At 41.5% G+C, this 20,908-nt stretch overlaps 1 protein-coding gene across 3 annotated transcripts; it reads left to right on the top strand.

Moving 5' to 3' along the window:
* Window positions 1-127: 127 nt before the first annotated feature.
* Window positions 128-19,836, top strand: kitb (KIT proto-oncogene, receptor tyrosine kinase b). 3 transcript variants are annotated; one of them, XM_086295952.1, is made up of 21 exons: window positions 128-395; window positions 3,151-3,426; window positions 3,515-3,799; window positions 5,530-5,669; window positions 6,808-6,976; window positions 7,138-7,327; window positions 7,421-7,536; window positions 7,806-7,920; window positions 8,787-8,974; window positions 9,442-9,548; window positions 10,268-10,394; window positions 10,493-10,597; window positions 11,496-11,606; window positions 12,181-12,319; window positions 12,411-12,478; window positions 12,620-12,711; window positions 14,913-15,035; window positions 15,424-15,535; window positions 15,750-15,849; window positions 16,491-16,596; window positions 16,745-16,902. In XM_086295952.1, exons 1-21 carry the CDS (start codon window positions 341-343, stop codon window positions 16,769-16,771), a joined length of 2,751 nt encoding a protein of 916 aa, XP_086152078.1. In that variant the 5' UTR covers window positions 128-340; the 3' UTR covers window positions 16,772-16,902. The 3 variants fall into 3 exon arrangements, with proteins under 3 accessions (XP_086152078.1, XP_086152077.1, XP_086152075.1); XM_086295951.1 differs by having other exon boundaries at window positions 129-395; window positions 12,414-12,478; window positions 16,762-19,836; XM_086295949.1 differs by having other exon boundaries at window positions 129-395; window positions 16,762-19,835.
* Window positions 19,837-20,908: the final 1,072 nt, after the last annotated feature.

Below are 20,908 nucleotides of genomic sequence, written 5' to 3'. Positions count from 1 at the left end.
TGAGTGAAGATGATTTTTATGGGTTTTTTTTTTTTTTTTTTTTTCAGTAATAACAGACTCATCACCTTGGCCAGACTCCAACCAATGCGGGACAGCAAGGAGTGGCAATGATCCAGAGCAGGGGGGAGGGAGAGAGGCGATGCACTGTGTCTTTAAGCTCCAATGAAATCCATCAGGGGGAGCCAGGCTGCTGGATCATTGTGTCCGTGCGCTCATTACGTTGGAGGAACCTGTGCCGCGTTATCACGCTGGACGAGGTCTCGTTGTTTTAGACACAGGATGGTTTTGTCTGCGCTTGAAACGCATGGGGTAGAGTGAAAGACTTGAAAATCACCCGACAATGAGATTCCGCTGGGTTCTTTGTGCCTCGTATTTTATTTTGCTGCCACTAACCGGTAAGAAAACCACTTGCGATGTTATTTCAGCGCGGCGTGTGGATATCTTTTTTTTCTCAGTGTTGACTTTATTGCTTTGTTGTGTTTTTTTTCTCCCAACTCTTTGAGTGGGTAGTTTCAGATATTCTTACGTTTTATTGCTGTTATAGTGGTGGAATTTCTATGACGGCATCCTTAATGCTTTTCACCCTATGGTAATAATTCAAATCATTTATTTCTGTACTTTGTTTGTGCATTATTTTAGAGTCAGTGCTTCTTCGGGTCTTATTCCGTCTCCCACTTGTGCGACATGTGCTGCTGTCACCATTAAAGAGTCTTTTTTTTGCCTATATCTTAGAGTATAGACGTAAACAGCCGAGGAAAAACAGCGTGTATCTTTGCGCATGTTTAGCGCAACCTCCTGTCCGTTTACTGTTTTTCCGGACTGTTTCAAGTCAGTCATTTAGTGCTAAAGGTAAATGTAAAGCTCTTGCCAACCCGCCAGCTTAAGTCTACAAATCATTTGTATGCATAACTGTTTAGTGGTGCGCTGGAAATACCTTTGGCGGGCAACAAGTGTGTGTGTGTTTGTGTGTTTGTGTGTCCCTGTGTGTGCCTGAGTGTTTTGTTTGAAGAGAATTAATTATTTATTCTACCCAAACGAAGAGGATAAGGTTGAGCATCCTACCAGAACAGCAAAAGAAACAAAGAAGAAGAAAGAGGAGAAGAAGAAGAAGGGGGAAAAAAAGATACGCATCTTCTACCACAAAGCACCCGCAGCATCTTGACATCTAACAGCTCTGGATGTTAGGATCAAAGCTTCGTGTGTAGTCACATAACTGCCTCGGGTTTTGTTTTGTTTTTTTGTTTTTTACTACTGAAACCGTTCGCTTGTTCAAATAGTTCAAATCACTGGTTGCCAAACTCATATTCTGAGAGATGCAGCATTAAAAACATGCCCTCACACCCCGCGCAAACACAGATGTGGATATTTTGGAAGGGAGGGGGGATTCACATCCTTCTCCTTTTTGCTTTCTGAGCTCTGCTTGAGCCTGGAGGCACAACAGTCACATGAAAATCCTGTTTTTGAAATGGCTCTTATCATGTGCAAATCTAAGTGGGGGAAAAGGAGAGAAAGAAAGTGGGAGGAAGACTGGTGGAGCTTAAACTAAAATGTCAGCTGGGTTTACTCATCTTAAGGGAATAGGTTTAGGGACCTTGATGCATGATTACTCAGCGGCTGTATAACTCATAATTATTGATTCTCCAATTGAGCTGTCGTGGTTAGATAGCACTCTCTCTTCAGGGAGTCTCTGTCAATCATGCCATCCTGTTTAACCACCACACTGGGCACTCTGATCTTAAACGATCAATCAACAGAAAAATAACAGCAATTATTTTGATATTTTCAGTCCTAGTCAAGCCAGGATACTGTGCTGCTTTCTTACAGCATTTCAGCTATGAGGAATTGTTTGCTTTTTAGTCTCATGTGGTAGTATTTTTAGATCTCTGGAGTGGCAGTCTGCTAACACAACAAACAGAAAATGCTGTTTTTTGTTACAACATGTACTTCAGGATTTCTGACTCCTGGTAGCTATTTTCACAATTTTCTGACCCTTTAGAAACCAAGCTACGAATGGAATAATCAGAAAAATAAAATCTACATCAGCTTTAATCTGTACACCTGCTCACCTGCTTGTTAATGCAGATACCTAATTAAGTAATCACTTGGCAGCAGCTCACTGCATTTTGCCGTGTAGCAGCGATTGAGACAATCTACTTAATTTGAAACAGAGTATGAGAATGGGGAAGGACAGCGGTGTAAGTGATTTGGACCTGGCGTGGTTGTTGGTGCCAGGCGGTCTGGTCTGAGTGTTTCAGAAACTGCTGATCTACTGGAATTTTCTCTGCGAATGCCTTGTTGATGCCAGAGGTCAGATGAGAATGGCCAGACTGCTTTGAGCTAAGGGAACAGTAAGTCACATAACTGTTTGTTAGAACTCTCGTATGCAGAAGATCGTCTCCGATTGCATAAGATATTAAACCTTGAAGCAGAGGGACTACAGCAGAAGACCACGCCGGGTGCCATTGCTGTCAGCTAAGAACAGGAAACTGTGGCTACAATCCACAGGCTAATTAAACTTGACATTAGAAGATTAGTAAAATGTTGTTGGGTCCGATCAGTATAAATGTCTGCAGCAAAATTCAGATTGCAGAATTTTACATAAAACAGCATGAATGCATACATCCATCCCGCCTTGTATCAATAGTTATGACAGCAGTGCACCCGTCTTCTAATTGCTGCTCCTATAAAGCTAAAGCAATCTCAAACTGTTCACTGTTCACTGTACTTAAATGGCCTCCATAGTCACCAGATAGCAATCCAATAGAGCACCTTTGGGATTTGGTGGAACAGCAAATTTATACCATGCATGTGTAGCTGACAAATCTGTGATGCTATCATTTCAACATGGACCAGAATCTCTGAGGAACGCTTCCAGCGCCTTGCTGAATCTGTACCAAAAGCAATGAAAGCAGTTTTAAATGAGGCTATATGTTGAAAAAAATGTTTCGATTAAGAACAACATCTCCGCTATGTCTTCACTGGGTTTTTTTCTTCAGAGGTTGTATTTAATTATATTATTATTATATTAATACACCAGAAAGCAGCAGCATTTCTTTCCCTTCTGGTGTGGATTTTTATCCAAGCCGAACCCATTCAAAATTAGCAACAGGTCCAACATCCATCATCCTTAATGTTCTTCCTCTCTACCAGTGTGGTCAGAGCCACTCATCTCCCCCGGTGGGCCTCACATCGTAGTTCCCAAGAAGGGGAAGCTAGAGCTGCGCTGCTATGACAATGCCACAACGTCTGGCGCCCCGCCCAGGTTAAGGTGGTACAGGGACAAGTCTCGCAAGCTGGATGGAGAGGTGCAGGAGGGCAACGTGGCTTTCGTCAGGCTATCAGCCGCCCAGCTTAACCACATGGGTCGCTATATATGTGTGAATAACATCACACTGGAACAGAGCTCTATCTACGTATACGTGAAAGGTGGGTGTTTAATGGGGGGGGGGGGGGCATTTGGATGTTTGTCTTCACAACATTAATCCAAATCTTTACCTGTCTGTCATCTCCCTAGACCCCTACAATGCTTTCCTGCACATCATGATAAACATCAAACTGGTGCGAGAAGGCGATAGCTGCACCATTCCCTGCCTTGTTACTGACCCCGAGGTCACCCACCTGGGTTTGGAGACCTGTGATGGACGACCTCTGCCCTCTGGTATGAGTTATAAGAGTGACCTTCAGGAAGGCATCACCATCAACAACATTCAGAAGGAATACGATGGCTGCTACGTATGTGTGGGACTTCTTCACGGAGTCAAAGTGATGTCAAGTAAATACAATCTGGAAGTACGACTCGGTAAGTAAAAGTCAAAAAGCGATATGTATTATTCGTGTTTCCTGAAATTACCATTCATGTTAATGAGAGATTAGTCACTTTTGTCCAGAGTAATTAATTACTGGTGATATATTCCCTTCAGTGTGCATATATAGAAAATATAAGGTCTTGTTACAGAACAGAGCAGGCATCAGTGACAACAGGCAGGAGCCTAATTAAGTCAGACACAGCTTGAACAAGAGGACTGAGGAAGGAAGTGGGATTCAGAGCAGCTGGAAGATGTCCAGCAGCTGCCTGATGTATGGAAGAGTACCAGCTGAGCCATCAGCTGATGTGGGCTGGCACTCAGATGTTGTTGTTATCACCTAATCTATCCGGGTTGTGATCGGAGCTTGATTTTTGCAGCGTGACTAAATGAACACCATGTTTAAGTTGTTTCATGGGTGTTAATGAAGCTAAATGTGGAGGAAGAAAACAATGGGTTTACTGCCACATTCATATTTCTCTTCATACCTGAAATACAAAAACATCCATCTATGAGCAGCTGCTGAGAGCACAGAAGCATCTTTAGAGGAACTGTTTGAATTAGGAAAATGGAAAACTGCAAAGTCACTAGCAGGCGAGGCGATGGTGAAGTGGAAAAACGTCCATACTTTACCCGTAATTAGTAATTGGAAGTTAAAACCACAGCATTTGCTTTCACTGATGCCTCTAAAAGCATAATGGCATGTCATTAGTTCTGCAGGAATTTGGTTTGATGCAAAATGAAGGATTTTAATTTATGAAATTCATAGCTGCCTAGACTTTGGCAGCTATTGACATTTTGCTCAATATCACCAATAAGCGAAATTGTAGCATCGTAAAAAGCCAAAGCATGAGCAGATGCAATATGCATTCATCCTATGGGAAATCCATCCAGTCTTGGTTAAGACTGGAACATGATAGCGGACCAACACTGGCAAATGCAGAGCAGCTAGCATGGCTAATAATAGACAGTCCAAAAGCCTTCTGTTCACTTTCTTTTTTAGCCACAAAGAGATATTACATTTTTACGAGCTACGTGCATCTTAATAAAATAAAATCGATCATAGATACAATTTAAGTTTGTGCTTCTGTCCTCTGCATTACATCAGCACTCTTTATGCGGACCAGCTGAGGGGCAGTACGGCATGGTGTCCTTTTGAATGATGGGAAGAGGGAGAAAGCGAGAAGTACGTTGAGGAAGGGAGGAGCCGAGGGATTTGATTCCCCCAGTGAACAAAGCTCTGTAACAGAGCATGAAGGCTGTGTTTGGGTTAAATAGAATTAGTCCAGCACAAACACAGCAACCGAAGCGGCGTCTGCAGGCATTTAATGCTGGAAATTAATCGTCCTGCCTACGTGGGGACAAGTGTCTGCATTTGGTCATGCTGCTCACGTCAGTATAAAGCTGCACAGTACAAACCGCATTGGGGTATTTTATTATGGCGTTTAAATAAGCAATTTACTTATTTTTATTACATTTTAGCACAAAACCACCACATTTTTTGTTTCAGGTCAGATGAAAAGCCGCCGTTTGGGATTCATGATTTCAGATCATACCAGTCCAGAGATATTACAGTGCAGCAGAATGATTTCAGGCTCACATATGTCGTGCTGTTAGAAGTGTCTGTGTGACAATGCACAGGTGAAAAAAATGATATGATGCTGGTTTAGATGAACTCACAAATACAGCAGTTTGCTACAGTTGCTTTTTGAATCCCTTGATTCAGTGCCAGAGTTACGCCCAGTGATCACGCTGTCCCAGAAAGACAAAGTCATCTTGAGGACAGGAGAGCAGTTCGAGCTTACCTGCAGCTCCTCCAATGTCAACGCAGACGTCATTCTCAAGTGGGACTTCCCGTCAACAGCGGTGAGAATGATTCAGGGATTTATTTGCAGTTCTTTGTCAGGGATGTTTGGCTGCCTACTTGTCAAACAGTTTGCAACGTCCTTTAGAAATGATTTCATTTTGCACAAAGCTAACATGGAGAAAAGTGAGCTCATATCCCAAGTAATGCTTTAGAGACTTTTTCGTTCAAGAAACATGTTTCCAAAAGATTTGTGATGCTGTTTAACATGTAAACAAAAAGCAGAACTATATTTTCTGTGAAGAATTATACCCAATATTTTAATATTGAAAAAAAAGTTTGAAAAAAGACAAAAAAAAAGGAGAGAAATTCGTAAAAGTTTTGGAAACAGGTTGTAACTTCGCCTACTTTCAAGGTGCACGGTGAAGGGCAAACATGTGAAGAGGCTGATGGTCCAGCAACATTTGAAGCATGAAGAGCAACTTTCTGGTTCTGCCAGCATATTTCAGCAGCCTGTTCCCGTCATCACTGACAAAGGGTATAGGCTGAAGTAACAAAGTTGCTCTTCATACTGCAAGTGTTGCTGGAGGTTTGACCTTTGACGTGCAGAGGAGTGTCCAGACGGGGGGCTGGGGTGGCAGCTTGTGAGTAGCAAATAGTTACATTGTGCTTTTTATTCATATTTGGCACAAATTCCACACTTTGGATATGGTTGTTACTTACAATTTCTTAGTTACCAGTATAGACATTTTATATACTAGTATGTGCCACTGCTACAGTATTGTTTGATCTGTGATTTTAACCCATTGTTAGGTGGTTGCTAGGCAACATGATGGCATCATGATGTGCTAAATGCAAAATTGAGCCTTGTGGATATAAATGAGATGCTACTGTCATTAAATTAAAATGATACTATTATTTGAAGTGTTGCAGGCGCATAAATGTTACACATAGGTCATTTTAACTCCTTGGTAGGTGATGTCATAACATCTGATCTAGATAAGAAACTTAAGAAGGCTAAGACGTCACTGTGTACTGAGCTTGGTCGCTCAACTTTTGATCATAGGGAGGAGGTGCTGACAGCCAGACTTTGTATGTTACAGTAAGACTACAGTTGCTGGATTATGTAGAAAACAACAGATCTGTGTCATGTTACACCTGTAAAGCATGCTTCTTTGCCTCCTCTTTGCCACTTTGCAGCATCCTTTTGAAACACAAACCTCACACATCCTGTCCGGGGGTTTGGGTTACGAGCGTTCAACCTCACTCTTGATCCCAGCTGTTAACCAATCAGACTCAGGGACTTACCGTTGCCATGCTCACAACGAAAGAGGCCGCAGTGACAAAGCGATGGAGCTCAAAGTTTACGGTAAGAATTGGGGGCTTTGTATTTATACTCAAAAATATATTTTCAAGTTGCCCCAGTAATGTTATAGTTATTTCTGAGGCCACACATACCTGGATGTGTGCAGAATGTTATCAACCTTTTGTTCATAAAACATATTAAACTTACACATTTCTGCTCTTCAGATCAGGGGTTCATTAAAATGTTAGTAAGTCAAAGTCCAGTCCAGGAAGAGGTTAAAGAGGGAGAGAGCCTGAGCCTAAAAGTTGAATTCGATGCCTATCCTGCACCAAGCTTCATGTCCTGGTCTTACAATGGGAAGATTCTCCACAACACCACAGAGCACGTCATCACTCTCCACCGAAACAAATACAGGTACAGTTAGTTAAAAGTGAGTACTTCAAGTAACCAGTACGCTAGTATGTCACTGTGGGTTAAAGGATTTTACAAATACACTTGTTCTATCAGATACAGCAGTAAGCTGAGACTAGTGAGGGTTCTTGGCTCCGAGGGCGGGATCTACAACTTCTCAGCCAGTCACAAAGACGCATCTGTCGATCACTCGTTTCATGTGTATGTCAACAGTAAGTAGCTCTCACATTTGTTCCTTTGGGTTGTATACTTAGAACACAGTTAGTAGCTGAAATAACAATCTGTACAGAAGAGTAGCTAGATAAATCAGAGTTTTACAAACTTTTCGCCTGCATTGATTTTAGTTAAAGGAAACCTCATTTTGATCAGCTGGTACTTTTCTGTAGTAATACCACAGGTAGCCAGTATACTGGGAGTCAACAGGAGATGCTTTGTACATGTGCTGTATGCTTCATATACGACTTTCTTTTTTCTCCGTAAGGTAAGCCTGTCATTACAGCTCAGGAAGGGCCTGTTGATGGACAAGTGCGGTGCATTGCTGCAGGATACCCCGTCCCTAAGATCAGCTGGTACTTCTGTGAGCTGCCGCGCACAAGGTATCCCGAAAACGCAGCTTATATCAAGATCTTACAAAAGAGGATTAGGCCCACTGAAATTAAAATCATAATTCTGAAAAAATGATCATGAAACAGGAAATCAGTTTGCCTTTGAAATTTGATTTATTAGTAACATATTATTAAGTAAATATCTAACCAAGCCTTCAAGTACATTGTGCTTTATTAAGCACTAAAACTTTATGCCTTTTAATAAAAGTTTTAAAGCTTTTCCTATCCTAACAAACCATATGCACACTATATTTCACATATTTCCGTTCTCAGGTTAGCGACTAAGATACAAATAGTGATTTGGCCCCACTGACGAGAAGCAGCTGTATTAAAGGTCCACATGAAGATATGTATATGTAAAAAAAAAAAAAAGAAAGAAAGAAAAGAAAACAACAACAATTGGCTACAAATATAAATGGCTAGGTTTTAGGATCGTAGGAACAGAAAGGATCATTTTATTCTATTAGAACAGAAGTAATGGAGACGATTGCTAGAAGGAGCTGCAGAAACAGCACCCGGTTTCCACTGGGTGATCTACATCAGCGACACCACCTCTGATGTGTTTGTTGGCTGGTTCATCTGTAACTCAGATGCAGAACTGTGCTCTAGTTTCACATCTATTAGACTTAAAATTGCTTTAATTTTTCCATCTTTTTAAATTTGTTTTAGACAATTTAGCAATTGATGGAAAAGCTTTTAACGCACTTACAGTAAGGAGCTGTAAGTTTAGTATGTCTTATTTTTCCTACCTCTCCTACTGGAGTGGATCCAAAGGCACTGAATCAATAAATTGATTTGTAAAGGCTGAAACCTGCTCTTGCACGGAGTGATCGTAAGCAACCTTAATGTCTCAACAGGTGCTCACAATTGCCCAATGCCACCCAGTGGGAGACCTCAGAGGTCACTGTCCTTTCAGAGTCAACCTTTGGTAGGAGTCAAGTGGAAAGCCGACTGAATGTCAGCAAAGAGTTCACTCAGTACCACACACTGGAGTGTGTCGCTTCTACAGAGGAGGCAGAGGCCTACACCCTGTTCTCCATCAGTGGTAAGACACTGTACGGACCGCAAATAGAGCTGCAAGGAGAGTAACACAGGTGAAGCGTCAGTGTCTGCGTGGTGGGGATTTGTCTTATATAGCGCGCCACAAATACGTTGTGCAAGAATTCAAAAAGACACACAAACCCATTGACCCTTTGTCTGCACAGGCCAGGTGTGTGGTTACTGGGTACAGATTGAATGAGATTAGTGTATGCTGACTATGCAAGCTGGGATTATATGGCGCAGACTCACTAATCCTTGTCACACAAACAAACACCACTGCTGCAGCTGTCTGTTTTAACGGTAGAGGATGTCACTCCGTGTGTGTGTGTGTGTGTGTGTGTGTGTGTGTGTGTGTGTGTGTGTGTGTGTGTGTGTGTGTGTGTGTGTGTGTGTGTGTGTAACTACCAAAACTTGGCTACTTCAATGCTCCATGAGATTTCTCACTCTGGGTTTGTTGGTGTTCATTCTCAGAGCGTGTGGTCCCCCATAAACTCTTCACGCCTCTTCTAACCGGCATGGTGGCTACTGGGGTCTTACTCAGCCTCGTGTTAGTGGTGCTGCTTTATAAGTACTTGCAGGTAAGGAAAAAGGAAATAAACTGTGCATGCCTTATGATTATTGTGATTTTAAGCCCGGGTTTAAGTAGGGTCACAGATTTGACGTAAATCACAAAACTCTTTGGCCATCAGCCCCTTTCAAACCCATGAATCAGTTTCAAAGATTATAAACATCAATCTCAAATCAGGATCATCAAGCAGCATTGACATACACTTTGCATCCCAGGAAAGTAAATGGCTTTGGGAGTTTCTGGCAAAGGGCCCATTCTCATTTACTAATGACTCATGCCTCCATCGTGTTTAGAGTACGTTAAAGTTAGAAGCATCTTTCTTTCGTTCTGCATTTGGCAGTGATGTTTTGCACGCAAGAGTGATGGTAAATTCTTTTAATCAACATGAATGTGTCCTAATGAATTTCAGTTGAATCAGTCAACCATTTGAAGTGCAGACATGCTGTAGTTAAAGGATTTTTGACACTGCGATCACGCCTCCAGCCATTAATTTGCCCCCCTGAGCATGCTGTGCTTATTGCTCTCAGATGAGTCAGACTCCTTGAGAAGTAGCTCACGCATCTGCAGTGGGATCGTCAGGGGGAAAGTCTAGACTCGGGCTGACAACTAAAGTGCATCTTTGTAAAAGAGCAACGTGAAAGGGAATATGAGCTATACAGTCAAACACAACAAACAGTCCCGGGAAGCTGATCTGACGTCACTTTTTCTCTCCCTTCCAAACTTTAACAGAAACCAAAGTTCCAGATTCAGTGGAAGGTCATCGAGACTGTCCATGGAAACAACCATATATATATTGACCCCACCCAGCTGCCATATGACTCCAAATGGGAGTTCCCCAGGCAGAAACTGCGCTTTGGTAGGACAGTGTGTGTAAGAGTGCAAATGTACAGCGACTGTTATCATTTTTAGAGCATGAATGAAGTGTTAAAGTTTGTTTTTTGTGTTTATTTGAAGGTAAGACCCTGGGCTCTGGGGCGTTTGGAAAGGTAGTGAGGGCCACGGCATACGGATTGTGTTCTGCAGACGCTGTGACAACCGTCGCTGTTAAGATGCTGAAACGTAAGTCTATATTTTCCCCATCACCGTCTCTGTGTTGTAACAATATTATATAAAGTGGTACAAAGTACTCAGTACTGTACTTAAAGAGTGAAAACACCAAAATTCAAAGTGTTTGACTGCAATCCCATGTTTAAAATTGAATGAAAAATGATGAAAAATAAATCTAACCTGGAAGTGACAGAAATTGCAGTTCCTTAAGTGGCTCCGAAAGCAAGTCAGTGCACACAGACTCTGTGTTAATGAATACAGTGGGGCCTTTTGTTTTTTATTTTTAATAACTCATTTTGATACTTGCAAGAAGTAAAGTTAGTTATATCGCTAATTAAAATCAGTAAACTAGATCGCTCACTTTTGGTCTTTTGGAGCATTTTAAAGGAATTACATGACAAATATTACGGCTTGCTGCTTGGTACAGCTTGTATAAGAAGACTGTGGCTCTGTTTTTACTCCACACTAATTAGGAGGCATGTGTGTCCGAGCTACTCACCCCTACAGTCTATGGGGCCTGCTTGCTGACAGAGCTTGCTTGGGTTAGCTGATAACTTAGCACTCCAACCAATTGTCCAAATATTCTGACTCGAAAAAAACAAACACTCAAACAATAACAACAACATAAACAAGTTTCAGAGTAGAGATGAATATGAAGTTGTTTTTTCTCTTTTTACAATTCTTTTAATCCCCCACATTTATGTTAGATTGGAAAACACTGGGCTGAAAACCAAATAACTGTTACACCGCCACTAGTGTCACTACTGGTACTGTTTCTTCTGTATTTCTGATTGCCGTTAGGCTTTTAAATATGAGAATACGCCAGTCACAAAGGAATACTTTCACTTTACGGCCTTTGATTTTGTGCTTATACGTCTTCCACTTTAATGTTGTGATGATGTCATCTCAGCCAACGCTCACTCCACGGAGAAGGAGGCGCTGATGTCTGAGCTGAAGGTTCTCATTTACCTTGGAAACCACGTTAACATCGTTAACCTGCTGGGAGCCTGCACCGTCGGAGGTGAGAGGAGTCACTACGAGCACAATTAGTTCACTCAGAATCAGATTTGCATGTGAGATATTTTTGGATTGGTTTTGTCGTGTCGGGGGCACATAAACCTTACACATCTGCACTCTTGTTTTATTGTTGACTGTCATGATTTATGATTATGAATATTGTCTGGGAGACACATTTGCCATATCCTCATGTGGTGACTCACTGCTGTACCCGGCCATTATCAGCATCTGCCTTCGATATGAAGACGTGATTCATTTTACCTTGCCACAAATCTGCTGTGTGTGTGTTCAATATTATTTAGCTGTCTAGACCTCAGTATTGATTATAATTTAGTTTGGTGTTTTTTTCCACAGATGTATGCATAAGCACTTATTGTGAGAGAAACAAGGAATAGTGACATTGTTTCCTCTGTTTAAACATGATCAGCTTTTAAACACCCTTGTTGTCAAGCCTCATCACTGTGTCAGAACTGCTTGCCGTTTCTTCTCATTTTCATTGTGCTGTCATGGTTTAAAAATCAGTGACTGATGGTTGTCGTTTTTGTATTGTTTTGGTTTTTGTCCCTGTATTCTGCCAGGACCAATTTTGGTAATTACAGAGTACTGTTGCTATGGGGACCTCCTCAACTTCCTCAGAAGGAAAAGAGAGTCCTTCCTAAACTCCAGAGCTGGGGATGGTTACTACCACAATGTCTCGAACCCAACAGAGTCCACAAGGTGCGTATGTGCAGGAATGCTTCATGGCGATGACAGCTGAAAGTGGCTAGTTTCTCTACTTACGTGTTTGTATCTGTGTGTATTTCTTTAGCAGTGAGGCTACTGGTGCAGGATATATGCCCATGCGTCCCTCTGAGAAAGAAAGGTCCTCTGAGTCAGGTACAACGTCGCTCTCTCTTTACATTTCTAATTACAATACACTGCATAACCAATAGCATGCCTCCACAAAGGATGAAAATTCCCTACAAATGAATCAAAACTGGAATTCTCACATATAACTGAAGTGCATTGTGTGCCTAGATGACATAGATGAGCTGTCCTTGGATGCTGAAGATCTCCTCAGCTTTTCCTACCAGGTGGCCAAAGGAATGGAGTACATTACTTCCAGGAATGTAAGGCTTTTACAGACTGTTAATAAACAGTATATAGACTCGTCATGGGAGAGATTTAAAAGTGCTGTTCCTAGTTCATAAATCATGGCATGGCTCAGGGCCAATATTCGTGCAGAACTTTTTCTTTCAGCTAATGGCATCATTATAGTAGGAAACCACGGCATTGCTGCATTTCAAACGTATACTGCACACAAGCAGATTAAACAATTAGGCGTCTCTATTTAATGCTGTCAATTCAGCAATGAAAAAAATGCCAAATGTAACGATGAAGTTACAGAGAATTTGTTCAGTTATCACATAACTGCATCTTCCCCCAGGCTGTGTGGAGCATTTTAGCCATTAAGGCACTGCTTTGTTTTATGCCATATTTAGATTCAACGCACAAAGTCGACTAGGCGTATAAATCAAGTCGAGATAATGTCACATATCTGGATTGCATCTCAGGACCAGTGTTGTCTTTACAAACTTCTGTATTTGCTGACACACCCATACAACCATAAAACACTCAAGCTGCAAGCTGCACAATCCAAACATTGATGTTTTGCACACTGCATTAGTGCTTGCTGATTTACAGCATTTCTCACAGCGACTTTCAAACAATCAGGTAGAAGCAGAACTCTTACATGCGCTACCTTGTCAATGCTAGTTACCAAAAACAACGAAGTGCACTTGGTAGTTGTAGGACTACACAAACGTAGACGCAGCAGAAATTAAATCCTACAAGAGTGATCCGGTGGACAGGAACATGATTCCAAATGAAAGGAAATTAAATGAATTAAAGTTTGAAGAAGCTCCACCTTAGTTACATACAAACAGTCAGCCTTAAACCGCTTCAATTGCTCAGACTGTACTTTTATTTATTTATTTAATTTATGCATAGTTTGTTGGCTTATTTCTACTAATTTATCCATTTGGATTGCATTCCCTACCATATTTTTTCATGATTTCAGTAGAAACATGGCTTCTGTGCCCAGGTTACCTGAACAGTTAAAAGAAAATATGACATGAATTACAAAAAAGTCCAAAAAAGTTGGGCACCGTTTTGCCCCCAGTACCATCCGAGGCTTTTGAATTGAGTGCTGGATGATTCCTCTCTTCTTTAGTCCACAGGACTTGGCGTCCAAGTTTTCCAAAGAGAATTTCAAATTTCGATTCATCTGCCCTCAGATCAGTTTCCCCCTTTGCCTCAGTCCACTTTAAACGAGCTTTGGCCCAGAGAAGACAGCAGGGTCTCTGTATCATGTGCAGGATAGAGCTTTAACCTGTATTTGTGGAGTGCACGGTGAACTGTGTTCACAGTGCTCACGAGCCCATGGAGGGATTTCCATGACAGGATCATGACTGTTTTAAATGTAGTGCTGCCTGAGTTTCATATGATTTTCAGCCTTGTCCATTGCGCATACAGATTTCTCCACATTCTGTGGAATTGAAGATCATTACTCTGAAATTGTTCCACAGTTTGCAGATTCATTTTTTTGCCGATTGGTGAACCACTCCCCATCTTTACTTCATGTTACTGATCTGTTGCAATCAAATTCGAAATGAGCTAGATTTTTCTTAAATGCATTTTCTTTGTTTAAACGTTTGATGTTTTTCCTATATTGTGTTGTCATTCAAATATGGACTCAAGAGATTTGCAAATGCATGCATTTTGTTTTTACATAGCAGCCCAGCTTTTTTAAAATTATGATCGTAATAACACAATTCCCCTTTTGTTGTGTAAAGAAACTGTGCTCAAACACAGCTTTAACGGTGTCTTTCGCCACAGCTGATTCGTTTCTCACAGACACAAACTGGTGGCAGGCCAACAGAGAGCCCAAGCTGGTGACACTTTTTCTTTGTAACATAAAGATGAAAAAAAGTGTTTTACTTCCCTCTACGATGCAATCTTAAAACCGTTTTATTAACCAGTTACACTCTTAAATAAGACAAAAGTAACTGTTTAAAATGATCGTGTAAAACGTGGCACCCGTTTACCCACACATGCTTTCTTGAATTTTGTTTGGTCATATTGAGTCATTGTTTCTCCTTCTTCTACTTCTTCTTCTTTTGTAAACACGTCAGTTCGCCTTTTGTGTTTGCCACAAGCTTTACCGGCCTCGCCTCCTTTGTAAGCGTGCCCTGTCATTCACTGCAGAAACCGGTTGCTGTGTCAATGCTCATCGCTGTGTTTGTTTCTGCTGCCGCGTTTGTGTGCGCAGTGCATCCACAGGGATCTTGCAGCTAGAAACATTCTGCTGACTCACGGCAGGGTGGCGAAGATCTGCGACTTTGGCTTGGCACGAGACATCACCACCGATGCCAGCTATGTGCTCCGTGGAAACGTGAGTCTGTCTTTCCGTCTGTCAGTCTTTCGCTCCCTCCTCCTTTGTTCTTTGTTCCCGCTCCGTCTCCGCAAACCAAGACAGGAAAACTCCCACGCTCGCTTCTCTTTACGGAGTCTGAACTGCTCTATGAAACAATACATGTAGAATTTTTGTGAAGAAAGTTGGACAGCAAGCTAAAAAGGAAAAGATGAAAAGTTTGCAGTTACACTGGCCAAACAAGAAGAAAGTTCTGTTCATTTTGTACACGAAGGCATTATTTATTGAATTGTATTTTATAAAACTTTCATATAACTTTTTTCACACTGAAAATTTAGATTCTTTTTGATGGGCTATATTATATTCTTATAAATGAGGACACGAGTTCATGGCTCTCTCCCTCCTTCAGGCTCGTCTGCCGGTCAAGTGGATGTCACCTGAGAGTATTTTTGACTGCGTCTACACGATTGAGAGTGACGTGTGGTCCTACGGCATCCTGCTCTGGGAAATATTCTCCCTCGGTAACATTTCCATTTTATGCTTTACTTTCCTTTTACTGTTTCAAATCATCATTGTCATCCATTTGACTGGGGGTTTTAGTACAGGCTTATTAATGCTCACAAGCAGCAACATAGCTTAGGGCACGCACGCAAAGTGGTATTGATTGAGAAGCCAACAGTACCGTGCAAATCAATATTTTTTTCCTTTAAAAATGATGTAAAGTTGTTGTTGCAGGTAACAGCCCGTACCCTGGGATGCAGGTGGGATCTGCATTTTATAGGATGATTCAGGAAGGCCACAGGATGAGCAGGCCTGAGTATGCCCCCACTGAGATGTAAGTGCATGTTTGTGAGAATGAGTCTGTTTCATATACTGCCATCACAAAGGTTGCAGGAAGTCGTGTGTTTGTTTTTTTTTACTATCAGGTGATAAACAGATTATTTTTTCAATTAATAAAATATGTGTTTTAGGCCTTGGTCAAGCACTTACTTCATCCCAACCTTTTTCTTTGATGATATAAGCAGGGCAGAACCAACAACGCCAACAGTGTAGAAGCTAAAAGCAGAGAACTGTTTTATTCAAAACAAATTATCACTCTGTTTTGTGGTGATCAATTAATAATTCTTTGTTTTTATTTATAACCTGGACTTCTTTTATTATAATTTTACATGATCAGTTATTTAAATAAATTATTTGGATCTAATTTATATGTTGTTTTCCATCAGTGGGTACTTGAACTAAATCAGCAGCAGTTAAGGTGTAAAAGCCAAATATGTTATTATTTGTTCGATGCTGCCTTATATCCATGACTAAAGTCATTTTCTACAACGTGACTGATGCAATATGAGCTGTTACAGGCTATGAACCTGTCAGCCTGTAGTTTAGATGTATAAAATAGCTAGATTGTTTTTGTGTTCTGGCTGTTTCTCTGTATCCCAGACATATAAACTAATGCCAGTGTGACCTGCGTTGTAGGTATGACATGATGCTGTCCTGCTGGAACCACGATCCTCTGAAAAGGCCTTCCTTCAAAAAGCTGGTGGAGAAAACAGAGCTGCTGCTGTCAGAAAATACCAAGAATGTGAGTGCAAGAACGACTCTTAGTCTTACTTTTGTAATCTGTCTTTTTTGTTTTTCACTCATTTCCCTACATTTTATCTCCAAAGCACAAAAATTATGTTGTTTTTTTTTTCTTTTTTTCTTTCTTTCTTTCTTTCGTAAAACACAAGTCTGTGTTACTCCTCAGGTGTACCTGACCCTGAGTAATGCTTCAGGTCCTCCAGAGCAGCAGAGGGCGCCATCACGGAGACTGAGCTCAGTCTGCAGCACAACAGCCCCCAACCAACCTTTACTGCAGAACACAGCTGACGTCTTCCTGGACTATGTCTGACACACCAATTGGACACATACATAAATCCCCACCTTCCTGACCTTCCTCACCTCATACCACACAAACTACACTCCACTCTACTACAACTAACAGCTGATCATTTTAAACAAACTCTCAAATGCTGGCCTTCCTGCATCTTCCATACACACACACACTCACACATACAGAAACACACACACATATAGATATTGTACATATTGAGGGCTGCACTTGGCTCTCAGCCTCTATCTACTCTTGCCCTTTCAATATTGATCTCCATGGTAGGTATTTCAGGTGCACGTCTAAATAAAGCAGACCTCAGCACTAACCGGCCATCAGATACATCACCCATCAGCAGTGGGAAGAGTCTTGGCTCACATTCAGCCTTAGATTACATCTTAAGATGCTTTGGAGAAAACAAAAGGCTGCCAGTACATGTACATACCTGCACAGGGGAGATGATAGTGAACTGATAAATAAATAAACAGAGTTGATGCTGTGACTAGAGGACCTCTTTGTATCAGACTTGTCTGCCATTTCATAGAAATATTTTTGACATTTTGGGACTTTCTTGTTGAGAGATAGATGAGAAGAATTATACCATCCTCGTGTCGCCGCATGCAAATGAGGAAGTAAAGCTTAAAAACTGTAGTTTCTAGTTTAGGAGACACAATACACAGGTAATCAGCTTGTCTGGCTTGGTCCAATGGTAACAAAATCTGCACACCAGCATTTCTAAAGCTTGGACACTTGTGCAGTTGCTAAACATTGAGTAAAAGATATGTAAGATAGTAGAATAGCCCCTGAGCTGCATGCCTGTGGTAGTTTTGCCTTTTTAGAGTGTACAGCTTTGAGTTGTGCTTACGTAACTGTCACCATGCTGCTGTTGTAGGTGTTGAATGGTGTGGTTCATACAAAATTATCAGTCTGTGCAGTCTTTAACTCGTCTCCATATGTTCTTTATTGCTGTCTATCAGTATTTACCAGTGAAAGCCGATAAAACCAATCAGTTGAACTACAAGTTTGTCTTAAAGACGTTAAGGCCTGTAAGAGTTTGGCCCAAGAAACAAGGCATCTAACCAGATACTTGCTTTGGATGGCATCACTTTGGCCTTCATTATTAATGTGAAGATCTAAGATAGATATTTTAACACAGACATTGAAGAAATGTTTAGGAGTGCCTTCTCTAATCTGCACAAGATTGTCAAAGTTAGGAGACCCTGCCTTAGAGGGATGCTGAGAAACTAGTCCACACATTTGCTAATTCTAGTCTGGACTGATATGTAATTGTGATATATGCCTAAAAAAAGCATCCATTTGATCAGAATTCCTGGAGGAAGGAACTTAAAACAAGATCCTACTATGTGTTTGGTTGGCTGACGCCATCTCTGCCATTAAGATTAGACTAAAATGATAGAGCTTATATTAAAGGCTACCATTAGAAGTGCCTTCTCATTCTCTGTGACTCCAATGCTATGTGAGCAAAGATGATGGCACTGCAGCACTCATTAGAAGTTGCCATGGTAGTTAATGAAGTCTCAGTAATGGATTTTTGCACATTAGAGGCACCAGATTGTACAGAAGCTATTCGGTGGCTTCTAGCTGGTATTCAGTGGTGACTTGGGGCAGATCCTTCTTATGAGACATGGTAGCTGCACTGTGATGGCGCTTGAAGAGCTTAATCTTGTGGAGGAATGTTGGGATTGAAGAAGATTTTTGACAAAATCCTGCTGGACTTCGGTGAGGGAAAGATTCTTGTTTTTCTAGAGGAGGTTGATTCTGCTGTTGAACTCACTGGGGAGAGATGAGGTCATTCAGAGCAACACTGCCAACCCAGAGTGGCTCGGTGCCTGAAGAACTCTGACAAAGATCCTTCCAGGAGTTTTTGCTGCTTGTGCGTGAGCATCATTTGTATCCTTCCTGAAGTTCTTACATACCCTCTGCCTCTCCGGAAATACCTCTGCATTACCGAGTAATGTAGGAATCATATGATTTAGAAACCAGGACACTGCCATTGTTTAAGGTATTCCATCAATCACATGCTGCCCCATCCGCTGGCTACACACGTGCCGAGCCCGTCTGACCCATTTCCTTTCCTTCTTTCACAAACCCAAGAATAGGTCTCAGGGTTCTTCCATGGTTGACAGTGCATCACTGACGTCATGAAATCGCCCGTGGTGGCGCTGGAGGGTTGAAATGGGGAACATGTCATGAAAAGGGAGTATAGGAGAAGCGTGAGGAGCACACTGCCCTGTGTCGCTGCTGTGTTTAGGAGGCATAGCCTTTCAATCCAGACATCTTGCTTAAAACATTCTGCCTAAGAGGGCAGACTGGATGTTGGAAAGGTTAATTGTTCTTATGTCACTCAGCAAAAATATTTTCCCAAAATGTCAAATCCTAAAACCTTAAAACTTGTTTTCAGCAGGCCTTTAAATGAACACGTTTCTCTAAGGTAGTACAAAGTGTCTTTGAAGAGGAAACAAAAAGAAGAAGAGAAGCCATAGCAGAGTGGCATGCAAGCGATAATTCCTAATGAAAAAGATAAAGCCATAAAAGTTACATAAACACGAATTTCCACCTGTGCGTTGTAGCTTTGAAAACTGTGACTTATAAACAACAATTGCTGTATGTTTTTATGGATAACTTTAGTCTCTTTAGCAAAGCCAGTGTGGCCAAGGATTTAGGACTGATTGTGTGCTTTTTACTGTATGTCAAACCTGTATGCAATGTAAATATCTTAGAGATGTGCCTTTAGACTTTTTTTTTTTTAAGTGAATGCATTTGTTTGTGACAGTTATTGGTGAGAGAGCAGAAAAATGTTTCTGCACTCTGGCTTTCGGGTTCTTGCAGTTTTGATACAGTTGGTTGACTTGTAATAATAAAGAATGTATCTGTGATGGTCAAACTAACTGCAATAAGTCTTTTATTGTTTTCTGTGAAACAACATGGAGTCGTAAAAGAAACTCTTGTGAAATGTTGCCTCAGGTTGCCAACATGGTCCAACCATCATGTGTCGCATGATGCTTCTTGATGAAAGGTTGCCATCCCTGTTCCATGGATGCATTTTAATGGCAGTAATTACTGTAGGAGTAATAGCACTTTTCAGTCAAACTTCTAATGTGAACCTCAGATGGGCACTAGGATTGCCAGCCAGATACACTATGTTGTCAAAAGTATTCACTCACCCATACTGACTTCAGGTGTTTCAGTCACTCGCATGGCCACAAGTGTAAAGAATTAAGCACCTAGGCATGCAGACAACTTTTACAAACATTTGTGAATGAATGGGTCACCTTAGGAGCTCAGTGAATTCCAGCAACTCTGTGCAACAACTCCAGTGGTGAAATTTTCTCACTACTAAATATTCCAGCTATTAGTGGTGTTATAGCAAAGTGGAAGCGATCGGGAACAAGACCAACTCAGCTATGAAGTGGTAGATCGCATAAAATCACAGTATAGCACGGCGCCACTGAACTCTAAACAAGTGCAGACGTGCTCTCTGGGGGATTCATGCTTCTCCATCTAGTAATCTGATGACCAAGTCTGGGCTTGGCAGTTGCCAGGAGAATGGTACTTGTCTCAGTGCAATTTGCCAATTGTGGGTAGGGATGGGGGTTTTTGGAGGAGAAGGGGGGGGGGGGGGGGGGGGTTAGGAGTTGGGCTCAACCCCTTGGTTTCAGTGAAATGAACTCTTAATGCTTGAGAATACCAAGATACCAAGAAATTTTGGACATCTTGGTCCCAACTTTGTGGGAACAGCTTGGGAGTGACCCCTTCCTATTCCAACATGACTGCACAGCTTTGCACAGAGCAGAGGTCTATATAGACATGGATGTGTGAGTTTGGTGTGAAAGAACTTGACTGGCCTGAGTCCTGACCTCAACTCTATAGATCACCTTTGGGATGAATTAGAACAGACTGTGAGCCAGGTCTTCTCGTTCAACATTCATTTTCTGACCTCACAAATGCGCTTCTGAAAGAAAGGCCAAAAATTCCCATAGACGAACTCCTAAACCTTGTAAAA

The sequence above is a fragment of the Aulonocara sp. 'chitande type north' Nkhata Bay genome, linkage group LG6 (genome assembly GCF_057382095.1).
Source record: "Aulonocara sp. 'chitande type north' Nkhata Bay isolate Kocher_YH1m ecotype deep benthic linkage group LG6, A_spYH_male_GT1.1, whole genome shotgun sequence".
In the NCBI taxonomy this organism is placed as follows: Eukaryota; Metazoa; Chordata; class Actinopteri; order Cichliformes; family Cichlidae; genus Aulonocara; species Aulonocara sp. 'chitande type north' Nkhata Bay.
Note: the sequence above shows the minus strand (reverse complement) of the source record. Positions and strands in the feature narration are given on the sequence as shown.

Excerpts from the sequence above, each read along its gene's own strand:
- kitb (XM_086295949.1), top strand. The coding sequence starts at position 341 with ATGAGATTCCGCTGGGTTCTTTGTGCCTCGTATTTTATTTTGCTGCCA. Across the intron at positions 5,670-6,807 it reads GGGACTTCCCGTCAACAGCG|CATCCTTTTGAAACACAAAC; the intron begins GTGAGAATGATT and ends GCCACTTTGCAG. Across the intron at positions 6,977-7,137 it reads GATGGAGCTCAAAGTTTACG|ATCAGGGGTTCATTAAAATG; the intron begins GTAAGAATTGGG and ends TCTGCTCTTCAG.